Source organism: Pan troglodytes, chromosome 18, assembly GCF_028858775.2.
Source record: "Pan troglodytes isolate AG18354 chromosome 18, NHGRI_mPanTro3-v2.0_pri, whole genome shotgun sequence".
NCBI classification, from domain to species: Eukaryota; Metazoa; Chordata; class Mammalia; order Primates; family Hominidae; genus Pan; species Pan troglodytes.
The window spans coordinates 30,499,181-30,511,347 of NC_072416.2; the positions used below are offsets into that span (position 1 = coordinate 30,499,181).

At 48.1% G+C, this 12,167-nt stretch overlaps 1 protein-coding gene across 5 annotated transcripts in view; it reads right to left on the bottom strand.

Annotated features, from left to right (window-relative positions):
* GSG1L (GSG1 like) overlaps nt 1-12,167 on the bottom strand; it is a 285,264-nt gene that overhangs the window by 84,877 nt on the left and 188,220 nt on the right. For 3 of the 5 annotated variants that reach the window (XM_016929683.4, XM_016929682.3, XM_016929684.3), the window contains exon 3: nt 8,000-8,152. The exons of 1 other annotated variant lie outside the window; for it this stretch is intronic. In XM_016929683.4, the coding sequence (XP_016785172.1) occupies nt 8,000-8,152 (153 nt within the window). Of the gene's footprint in view, nt 1-7,999; nt 8,153-11,595; nt 11,695-12,167 lie in introns of those variants that run through there. One more of the 5 variants, XM_003315030.3, reaches the window with a different exon arrangement.

Below are 12,167 nucleotides of genomic sequence, written 5' to 3' on the forward strand. Positions count from 1 at the left end.
CATGGCTCACATTCACTCCTAAAAGGCAGCACAGATGAGATCGTAAGGCAAATGGCTCTGCAAATTTGCTTTCCTAAGAAGCCACATGCTGCCTGGCTCCTGGCACTGGTACCAGGCCCAGGGGAGTTGCACTGTGCCTGCTCACAACCTAGTTCCCGAGGATGTGGGTATAGGCAGTGGAGTGAAGTTGGTATGCTTTGCCCCTTGGCCCCCAGGCCTCCAGGTCCCCAAACTCCTGTCCAAAACACACTGGTGGCACCCACCCCGCAGGCCATGGAGGAGTGTGCTCTTCAACTCGGTCCACACTCTTAAGATGGCACCTGAAACTCGGATTTCAAAGAGTTACCTTGTCTTTGGTAATTTGGGTTTTATTGTGAAATTTCATTCTCTCTTTAGGTAACAAAATAGATGCTTGCTGATTTCTCCACGAGGCTGATTATTTCCCGGAGATGGACAGGTTTCTCTTTGTGCCAGTGCTGTTTTTCCTGAAAGCCCACAGTTAGCCGGACTGTGCAGGAATTTTCCAAACGACTTTCTCTTTTTTCCTTAGTGGATCAGCCTCAATTTTTGGAGGAGCTGGGGGAGGAACAGAAATTTGCCCAGCCCGCTCACAGCCCTTTCTGGATCTAAGCCCCTGGCCACTGGGCAGCAAGAGGGTGGCAGAGCCCTATCTTCCCCAACACCTCTCGACCGAAGTCACAAGACTTGGGGGGAGTGGGGACATGGGCAGCCGGAGCCATCCCTGGTCTCGAATTAGTCTTGCTCGGCTGGGAGAGCACAAGAAAGGCCGTGGTCTAGTTCAGGGCCACATTATGACTTTTATGGGCCCTGGGCACTTTTGCCATCGTAGACCTGTTCCTCCATAAAAGAAGTATTAAGATTTACCTTTTATGACAGTAATGGTATAAAGACAAATATGACCCTGTCCAGATTCATTTTTGTATCTTCATTATTATTACATTCTTTTTTTCTTCTGGTTTTAAAAGAAGTCAAAATTAAACATTTCATGGGTCCCTAGCAGTATCGTGAGCTCCAAGCCCTGTGCTGGCTGGAGAAGGTGACCAAGGGAGCCAGAAGTCACCAACTTCCCATTCCCTTGACCCTCCCCAACCCTGTCCCTCAGTCCTGGGGGGCCACCTTCCTATATAACCCTCTGCTGCCAGCAACACTGAGTGGGGAGACAGCCTTGACCCTTTTTCTCCCTTCACTGAATCATCCAAACCCCAGCCCCTGGGCCCCAGCCTTGAAAATTGCCCACCTTTGATATCTGTTCAAATTGCCCCAGCCTCATTTTGAGAGTGCTGGACCTTGGGGCCAGATCTGTCCCTCAGTTTATTCAAAGGCAGCTAGGAATAATAATAACAACCTGAAGTCCTGGGTGCAAAGCCCTGCTCAGAACACTTCACCATGGCAGACTCTAGGGTTCAACACGTTACTAGCTATGTGGCTGCAGGCAAGTCAGTTTTCTGATCTGTAGAATGAATGTAATGCTATAGGAGGAGTAAAGAGATTAACACATGTGGCAGGCTTACCCCAGGGCCAGCGCATAGTAGCATCTGTTAAAGAAAAAAAAAATGGTTTTTGAGAGATAGAGTCATGTTCTGTTGTCCAGGCTGGAGTGCAGTGGCATAATCATAACTCACAGCAGCCTTAACCTCCTGGGCTCAAGGATCCTCCTGTCTTGGCCTCCTGAGTAGCTATGTATTAGTCCATTCTCACACTGCTAATAAAGACATACCCAAGACTGGGTAATTTATAAAGAAAAGGGGTTTAATTGTTTCACAGTTTTGTGTGGCTTGGGAGGCCTCAGGAAACTTACAATCATGGTGGAAGGGAAGCAAACATGCCCTTCTTCACATGGCGGCAGGAGAGAGAATGAGTATTGAGCAAAGTAGGAAGCCCTTATGAAACCATCAGATCTCTTGAGAACTCACTCACTATCGTAAGAATAGCATGGGGGAAACTTCCCCCATGACTCAGTTACCTCTATCTGGTCCCGCCCTTAACATGAGGAGATTATTACAATTCAAGGTGAGATTTGGGTGGGGACACAGAGCTAAACCATATCAAGCTGGGACTGGACTACAGGCTCACACCACTATGCCCAGCTACTTTTTTTTCTTCATAAAGACAGGGTCTCACTATGTTGCCCAGGCTGATCTCAAACTCCTGGCCTCAAGTGATCTTCCACCTTCAGCCTCCCAAAGTGCTGGGGTTACAGGCATGAGCCATCACACTCAACCTGTTAAAGAAAAACTTATCCAAACACTTTAGATAAAAACGGTAAGGAAGACTTATTCAAGAGGGACCACTGCCTTGGGGGTTTGCAGTAGTAGGGAGAGATTGGGCTCAACTCTGAACACAAGGACAAGTGGGGATTCATAGCCAAGGAGCAGGGTGGGGTTCACAGATGAAAATCACTATGAGGAAGCATCAGGGGTAAGGGGGTTCTGGCTAAATTGACTCAACAGGGTTTTGCTGGAGGCAGGCCAGGGTGATAACACAATCAGGGGTGAGGGAGGAGGAATTTGATCAGATATCAAGGGTGGGGGGTTTTTGATACACGGATCCAGCAGGATTCTTGCTAAAATGGGACTGGGTGGACCAAGGACAGAACCCAAGATTGGGGTCTAGTCAGAAGAAGGACTCAGAGGGGCCTGATTCAAACTGGGTCAAAGGAGAGAGCCTTTATCACATCTCAGTCAATGCTGGCTATTGTGATTAATCATAATGAATGAATGAATTATAAATCAGTCGTCCTTTGGTATCCACAGGGGATTGGTTCTAGAACTCCCCACGGATACTAAAATCCAAGGATGCTCAAATCCCTGATATAATTTGGGGCCCACGCCTGTAATCTCAGCACTTTGGGAGGCCGAGGAAGGAGGATTGCTGGAGGACAGGTGTTGAAGGCCAGCCTGGGCCAATATAGCAAGACCTCATCTTCACAAAAAAATTGAAAATTAAAAAAATTAGCTGGGCATGATGTCACACACCTGTAGTCCCAGCTAGTCAGGAGGCTGGGGTGGGAGGATTACTTGAACCCAGAAGGTCGAGGCTGCAGTGAGCTGTGATTGTGCCACTGCACTCTAGCCTGGGCAACAGAGAAATACCCTGTCTTTAAAAATAATAATAAATTTTTTAACTTTTAAAAAATGGCTTAATATTTGCATCTAACCTACATGCATCCTCCTGTATACATTAAATCATCTCTAGATTACTTGTAAAATCTAATACAATGTAAATGATATGTAAATAGTTGTTGTATTGTTATTAAATTTGTATTATTTTATGTATTATTTTTATTGTATTATTATTTTATGTATTATTTTTATTGTATTTATTGTTGTATTGTTATTTTTTAATTGCTTTTTTTTTTTCCCAAATGGTTTCGCTCTGGGGTTGGTGGAATCCACAGATGCGGAACCCATGGCTGCAGAGGGCTGACTGTAATTGGTTAGAGGAAGGGCTGCCCCAGTCTCCGCTTTCTCTACCAAGGCACTGACCTTGGGCTGAGCTGGTCCAGCAGACGTCAGAGCCCAGCCTCTCCCCAGACGGACCTGGCTGCTGGCCTCTGCCCAAGCCTGCCTGCCAGCTCTTCCTAGACAGAAAGCAGCACTTTCCCTCCCACAGGAGCAGAGCAGGAGCCCTCTCCACCTCCTCCAAGCCCCTTACCACCTCTTGCCCTGTTTCCAAGGGGCTCCCTAAAGACCAGCCTCCCATGTCTTCCTGGCCAGACGCCCAGCTCTCAGCAGCAGCCTCGAAGTTTATCTCCTCATATTGTGTCTCTCCTGTTTATCTTCTCCCGGGCATGAATACAAAATCCTTTCTCTCCACCACTTGCTACCTCAGTCTTATTCCATCATCTGGCTGCTACATCCTTCTCAGTTACTGTTTTCTGAAGACTTAAAATCTTCGTCCTCCCTCCTGGTCACTCCTGCAGTGTGAGTCTGTGAAAAGAGCACAGGGCTTTGAAGCCAACTGGAGCTGGGTTTAATCCCAGCTCTGCAATGACCAGCTGCATGACCTTGGGCAAGTCAATTAACCTCCCTGAGCCTGGATTGTTTATCTGCCTGGAATTATGGAGACAATCGTATTTGCTTTCACAGTGGGTCTCCCCACTAGGAGGAAACCTGGCTTGGTTTATTTGTTTTCTTGAGGGTAGAAACTTTGAGAAGCCCTTGGAGGTAGAGGAGAGTCCCCCACCTCCTGCCCCATGAGAAGACTGCTTGCAAGAACCGGTGTTGGCTGCCTGTGGCCAACAACAGACTTTTGTTTTGTGGCTGGAGTGAGCAGGTTGGGGGAAGAGCTACATGCTTGGAAAAACGGAGGGGATTTTTTGATGCTTGGTGCAGGGGAAGAAAAGGATAGATGAACCTGCTGATGAAGGAGAGGGGACTGGATGCCTGCCCCCCGAGACATCATGCCCAGACTGTCTGAAACAGACTGATCATCTCCCCTCCAGCCCCTTCCACTTCTTCCCCATCTTGGTTAGACCACTGCTCACCCTATTCCAAGCCAAAGGATAGCCGAGGGATCTCCCAGGTCAGGGTCCCTCTGACCATCTGATCCCTTCTCAGAATAATGTTTTCCACTAGATAAAATGAAATACATAGTACAGAAGAAATCAATTACATTGAAATACAGTTAGCAATATATTCAAACAAATTGTTGTATAGGAATTTATGTGCCATTTTGTTAACATATGAAACGAGATTCAGTGGAAACTTTAATAAGTATCATACTTTTTTTTTTTTTTTTTTTTTGAGATGGGGTCTTGCTCTGTCACCCAAGCTGGAGTGCAGTTGTGCGATCTCGGTTCACTGCAACCTCCACCTCCTGGGTTCAAGTGATTCTCCTGCCTCAGCCTCCTAAGTAGCTGGGATTACAGGTGTGCACCACCATGCCCAGCTAATTTTTGTATTTTTAGTAGAAACTGGGTTTCACCATGTTAGTCAGGCTGGTCTCGAACTCCTGACCTCGTGATCCACCCTCCTCGGCCTCCCAAAGTGCTGGGATTACAGGCATGAGCAACCGCACCCAGCCAAGTATCATACTTTTGAAGGAGTGCATTTTGAGATAGCTGCAGCTGTGGTGAGATTTCATGAAAAGTACAGATTACTATTGGTGACTATGTCATGGGTCTCATCCCCACTACTGTGATTTGTTGGAGGAAAGCTAAATGACAGCTAATTTTATGTTAGAAAAATAAAGATGTTATTTCCCCCAACTGGGTTCATGGACCTCCTGAATTCTGTGCACTCCAAGCTAGAAACCCTTCACCTTGACTCTATTTTCCCCTAACCACCCACTCCCACCCGCCTCTCCTAACCAGTCCCCAAGCCCAGCTGACTTTACCTCCTGCATGGTGCACCTGTCCCTGCCCTCACCCATTCTCCACTTAGGCCTTGTTGCTTTGCATCAATATGACTCCTGCAGCCTCCTGGCTGGCCTCCCCACCTCCATTCTTGCTCCACTTCATCTATGCTCCACCCTGAACCCAGAGAGATCATCCCTGATGTGGTTTGGCTGTGTCCCCACCCAAATCTCATCTTGAACTGTAGTTCCCATAATTCCCACGTGTCATGGGACGGACCCAGTGGGAGGTAATTGAATCATGGGGGCAGGTCTTTCTCATGCTGTTCTCCTGATAGTGAGTCTCACGAGAGCTGATGGTTTTATGAAGAGCAGTTCCCCTGCACATGCTCTCTTGCCTGCCACCATGTAAGACATGACTTTGCTCCTCATTTGCCTTCCACCATGATTGTGAGGCCTCCCCAGCCATGTGGATCTGTGAGTCCATTAAACTTCTCTCTTTATAAATTACCCAGTCTCGGGTATGTCTTTACTAGCAGCATGAGAATGGACTGATACAATCCCCAAATGCAAACCCAACTGTGTTGCCCCTTGCTCCACACTCTTCAGTGGCTCCCTATTGCCTATATGGTAAAATCCAAAGACTCTATAAAGCACTGAGACCCTCACAAAACTCTCCAGCTTCATCTCTCAACATTCCTCCTCTCCCTACTCCCAGTCTTCCCACCATTTTGAGCTATGTGAAGTTCCCAGAATATGCCGCATCATCAGGCCTTTGCTTACACTGTCCACTCCACCTGGAATGCCCTCCTCAAGTTGTCCACCAAGCAGACTCTTACTTATTTTCCAAGTCTCACTCAAATGTTGCCTTCCCCATGCCCACCCCACTCATCCCGACTCCCTGGGCAAATGTGGGTGCCCCTCCTGCAGAGCTGTTAACACACCCAGTCCATAGAGGTCAACACACCAAGTTAGAATCGTCTGATGAATACATTTCTCCACAAGATCACAAACTTGGCCAGACGTGGTGGCTCATGCCTGTAATCCCAGTGCTATGAGAGGCTGAAGCAGGAGGATTACTTGAGCCCAGGAGTTGGAGACTAGCCTGGGCAACATAGCAAGACCCTATCTCTAAAAAAAATTTTTTTTTAATTAGCTGGTCATGGTCGGGGGGATGGGGGTTGCCTATAATCCCAGCTACTCAGGAGGCTGAGATGGGAGTATCGCTTGAGCCCTGAAGGTCAAGGCTGCAGTGAGCCGTGATTGCACCACTGCTCTCCAGCCTAGGCAACAAAGCAAGACCCAATCTCAAAAAAAAAAAAAAAAAAGAGAGAGAGAGAGAGAGAGAAAGGCTTCATGAGGGCAAGGACTGAGTCTTTTTCCTTCAACTCCCCCAGACAAGCACAGTGCCCAGTTAGGCCTTCAGTGAATGTAGGTTGAGTAAATAAATAAAAGATGGAGGGGAAAAAAAAAAAGAATAAACAAGCTCTCCATCCTTGGACAGCTGGGGATGGGGTGCATGGGGATGGGGTACATGGGGATGGGGTGCATGGAGGCCAAATCCCACATTGTCTGTGTGTTGTGACAATTGTTCTATTTTTCTTCTTTTCTTTACTGTGATGATTGGATTTCCCACATCCTGGGGATGACAGATTGGCACATTTTGATCTATGGCATGTGCTCTAATTTCTTGAATGCAGCTCTATTCTTTGAAAGATCCCTCTGTCAAATGTACATACCTCAATTAGGAGAGATTACTTCCCTTACCAAGGGGCTCATCGTTTTGGTTTCATTAAATAGAGAGTTCTTCCAATGCGTGAAGAATAGGATTAAATTTATAGAAATTCAATTTACACTCAGCTTTTTAGGAACAAATGTCTTACACAGCCAAGCCACTGCTCTGTCTGCCAGGCCTCCTGATGTTTTAGTTTATAGGCTTCCTTTATTCCCTTCCTGCGTAATCCCAGCTTAACCCCTGATGACCTGAATCTGCTGCGGCGACCCTGGGCACCTGCCCACCAAATCTAAGTGTTTGCTTGGAATCATCTGTCTCCATCTTCCTGAGTCCTATGATGCAGTTGACTGTCCCATTCTTCCTGAAACCCTCAAAATCCCTGGCTCCGTGGCCTTTTCCCACAATCCCTGCCCAACACACTCTTGCCCTTGAGCTTCCGGATGTGTTTGATCATTCGACTTCCCATGCAGCATCTCCAAGTGGAGTTCTCAAAGCCAGATGAGCTCAGGAAGAGGAGCAATGTGCCCTCCACCCCAAAGTGGCTTCTCTTTTACATCCCAGGGAAAGGCGGCACAGTCAGCCTATTCTGCACAACTGCCTCCCTTGCTGACACTGCAGATCCAATCCATCACAGACCATGTGGTACTGATCTCCTGAAGACATCTCAAATTCATCTGCCTCTCCCTCCCACATGTGTTATGCTCCTTGAGGTCTGGGACTGCCTGCTTTTGCTCATTACTATAGCCTTAGTACCTGGTCCGGTGCTTGGCATGTATTAGATGCTCAGTCAATATGCATTGGTCATTTTTTACAAACGATAAAACTGAGGCTCACAGAAGAGAAGCAATTTGTCCAATGCCTCCCGGTTGGTACAACCAGGGCTTACTCCAAGGGCAGCACCCTTTCTCGCCTCTGCTCTGAGAGGCCACGGGACCAGCCATGCCTTACCTGAGAGCACCGTGAAGACAGCCGCGAAGGCATTGAGCTTGAGCCCGTCGATGACATTGCTGGAGTGGAAGAGCTCGAGACACATGAGGCTGAAGCCAACCACCAGCAGCAGAATGTACAGCACCTCGGAGACCACAGACAGCCACAGGACCCCTGTCCAACAGAGGCAGAGAGGCCATGAGATGAGGGGCCACCCAAGATAGACTCACCCTGTGCCTATTCCTCCCACAACAGCAGAGGGTAGCAAGTCATTCTAGAATAGACCCTGGTTCTGGGGGAGGTCCTGATTGATGATGGAAGCCTGTCATGGCTGTCCCATCCTTGTCTGCAGGGGCCGGCTCAGGGACCGAAGCTTAAGTCAGCATTCTCTGGATCCCATTACTGGGGAAGAACTTTTATCCTGTGGCTGGACCAAGGGCTCCCTTTCTTTCTCATGGATTTGATGATCACCACTGAGAGCCAGCTTGCCGCCACCAGTTTAGGGTGAAGCTGACACTGTAGACGCAGAGAAGAGTGATGGAATGATGGCCTCATCAGACCAATCACCAGCCCTGGGAGCTGCCCTGTTCTGGGTTTCATGAGATAAACTGCTGTATTGTTAGGCCAGTTAGTGCGAGGTTCTGTGTTACCTCCAACTATACATTTTGTTTTGTTCTTTTTTGTTTGTTTGTTTTTGTGGGGTTTTTTTTGAGAAAGGGTCTCGCTCTGTCACCCAGGCTGGAGTGCAGTGGTGCAATCACGGTTCACTGCAGCCTCAAACTCCTGGGCTCAAGCCATCCTACCACCTCAGCCTCCCACGTAGATGGAAATATGGGAGTGCGCCACCAAACCCAGCTAATTTTTTATTTTTTATAGAGATGGGGTCTTGCCATATTGCCCAGGCTGTTCTCAAACTCCTGGGCTCAAGCTATTTGCCTGCCTCAGCCTCCCTAAGTGCTGGGATTACAGGCATGAGCCACCACACCTGGCCCACCTGCAGCCCTAAGTATGCCACCTCACACACACAGCAGGCTTGCCCTCAAGGGTCACCTACACTTTTATCTGCCGTGTATCCTACCCCACATTTTTTCTAGAACCCATCATTGCTACTCCCACACTTCAACCTTGTGGTTCTCCCAGTCAGCCATGTTCTGGTGAGGTCCTGCCCTCCTGGCATAGCTGATTGGTCCAGTATGATTATCTGACTTATAATTGACCAATCAAAGTCCTCCTCTAGGAACCTGCACTTAGAACCACTGAAGTAGACCAGGAAAGAGCAGTTCAGATGAGAGTCTGAGCATTCTGACCACATGAGCACCTGGTTCCAGCTGTTCCTGAAGACCACCTGCACTCCTGTCCTTCCAGGAGTTTGGCAGTTCAAATGTTCTTTGTATTCCCTGAGATAGCACAGCTCCCTTTTCCTACAAATTTGTCCAAATTGGATTACCATCATTTGCCATCTAGTTTAGGGAGCAACTGCTGTTTTTCCTACCCATATTATAATGATTCCTGCATGCTTTTTACCGGGAGAGACTCTTTCTTCTCTGTCTACATGGATCCTTTGCAGCTGACCCACATCTGGGCTCCATGCTGGGGACATGACTCAGGTCTAGCCAGTCAGAGTGCCATGTCCCTCCAACTCCAGTCATTGGTTCAGGAGTGAACTTCTCTATGCCTCAGTTCCTTCATCTGTAAAATGGGGGTAATGGCTGGGCACGGTGGCTCATGCCTGTAATCCCAGCACTTTGGCAGGCTGAGGCAGATGGATCACTTGAGGTCAGGAGTTCGAGACCAGCCTGGCCAACATGGTAAACACCCATCTCTACTAAAAATACAAAAAGTAGCCGGGTGTGATGGCATGCACCTGTAATACCAGCTACTCGGGAGGCTGAGGCAGGAGAATCACTTGAACCCAGGAGGCAGAGGTTGCAGTGAGCCGAGATAGCACCAATGCACTCCAGCCAAGGCAACAGAGCGAGACTCTGTCTCAAAAAATAAAAAAATAAAATGGGGGTAATAACGCCTGTCTTGCAGTGTTGTGGTGATGTGAGGATTCAGTTGCACAGCAATGTAAGGAGCTTATAAATAGCACATAGTAAGAGCTCAAGTCATTTGTACTATTACAATTTTTTTAGAGGAACATAATGGGGATATATCTAATGGAGACTGGAAATACAGCCCAGGGGCTCTTGACGAGGTCAAGGCTAGAGATAGAGTCAACAGGGAGAAATGAAATTGTGAGGGTACATATGATTTCTGAAAGAAAAAGTAGCGAATAGAAGATGGAACTAGGAACACATCCCCATGGCTTGCCTTCCAGGTCACACTAGTCATGTGGTCTCCCAAGACCCACACTTTAGAGAAGGAACTACGGACCAGGCATGGGCAGTCAGACATGGACCCATGACCCAAGTCTATTCAATGAGACTCAACCTCAGGACTTTTGCAGGAACTACTGGGAAAGAGAAGCTCTCTGTCTCTTTTCTTTCTCTCTTTCTTTCTTTTTTTTTTTTCTTTTTCTTTCTTAGACAGGGTCTCACTCTGTCACCCAGGCTGCAGCACAGTGGTGTGATCATAGCTCACTGCAACCTCCACCTCCTGGGCTCAAGCAATCCTCCCACCTTAGCCTCCTGAGTAGCTGGGACTACAGGCATGCACCACCATGCCCAGCTTATTTTTATATTTTTTGTAGAGATGGGGTTTCACCATGTTGCGCCGGCTGGTCTCGAACTCCCAAGCTCAAGTGATCATCCTCTCTCAGCCTTCCAAAGTGGTGGGACTACAGGCATGTGCCACCATGCCCAGCCCTAGAAGCCTTCTATTTCTACCACGTTTGAGGCTAGAAGGATGTAAAGATGGAATTGACTGAATCACCAGACAGCAAGAGCCTTCCTGAAAGTGAACCTAGTGCCAAGGGAGGCAGAGCCAAGAGATGGAGGAAGATTGCGTGCTGATGACATTGTTTGAGCCCCTAGATCCAGCCATGCCTGAGGCTGCCGGTCCTTTGTTCTTTCAATCACGTGAACCAATTAATTCTTTGTCTTTGCCCATGCCAGTTTGAGGAGAATTTCCATCACAACCAGGAGTCCTTATCTTCAGCTTTTCTTGTCAAACATGTCCTTCTCTAGCTCTCTGCCTTTGCACAAGTTGTTCCTTCCACCTGGAATGTCCCGGGGACATCCAAGAAATACTATTTATCAAATAAAACAAATAAACAGAAAATTCTGAGTCCCCACCTGCTCCCTGATGAAGAACCCAGACGCTGAAACACCCACTATCATTCTTAGCGCAACAGTGCTTTTATAGTTTCAGAGAACTTTTCTTTTCCTCTTCTTCCCTTTTTTTCTTTTCTTTTCTTTTTTTTTTTTTTCTCCCCCCTACCAAAATATCACATCTCCTGGGCAATTCCTTGGATTGTTGTAAGAGAATAATGTGCTCTTGGCAGCCTGGATGTTGTTAAAACACCCCCTGGCACCGCACACTCACAGCCTCCGAGCTCTTCGCTGGCCCAAGGGCCACCAGGCAGCGGGGAGCGAAGCAGGAAATTCAGAGAGCACTGAGCCTGCAGGAGGGTGGCCGCCCCCAGGAGGTTTCATCCCCAACCCAACAGTCTTTACCTCGGAGCTGCTGTTGCTCCTATCGCTGGGTTTCCAGCCCCTGTTGGTGCTGGCAGGGACTGCCCCTCATCATGGCGCTGCTCACTGACTCAGCTGCCTTCCCCACGCAGCCCCCACACCCCAGGGGGTGCGTTCAACCCTGCCCACGTGGGCCCCGGGCCAGGACGCTTCCCCCGCCCCTCCCCTCACAGCAGGGCCCAGCTCTGCTCTTTCAGAAGTGATGGGAGATGGGCCAGAGCTTGGAGGTGGGGATGCTCCGGAAGTAACTTAACCATGGGGAAATAGGCACGGGTACCCCGATGCCTGGCGGGGTTGTGGTTCTTTCTTTCTTTTCTTTTTCTTTCTTTCTTTCTTTCTTTCTTTCTTTCTTTCTTTCTTTCTTTCTTTCTTTCTTTCTTTCTTTCTCTCTCTCTCTCTCTCTTTCTTTCTTCTTTCTTTCTTCTTTCTTTCTCTGTCTCTCTCTGTCTCTCTCTCTCCCTGCCCCCATTTCTTTTCTTTCCTTAAGACAGACTCTCACTCTGTCACCCAGGCTGGAGTGCAGTGGCACCATCTCAGCTCACTGCAATCTCCAT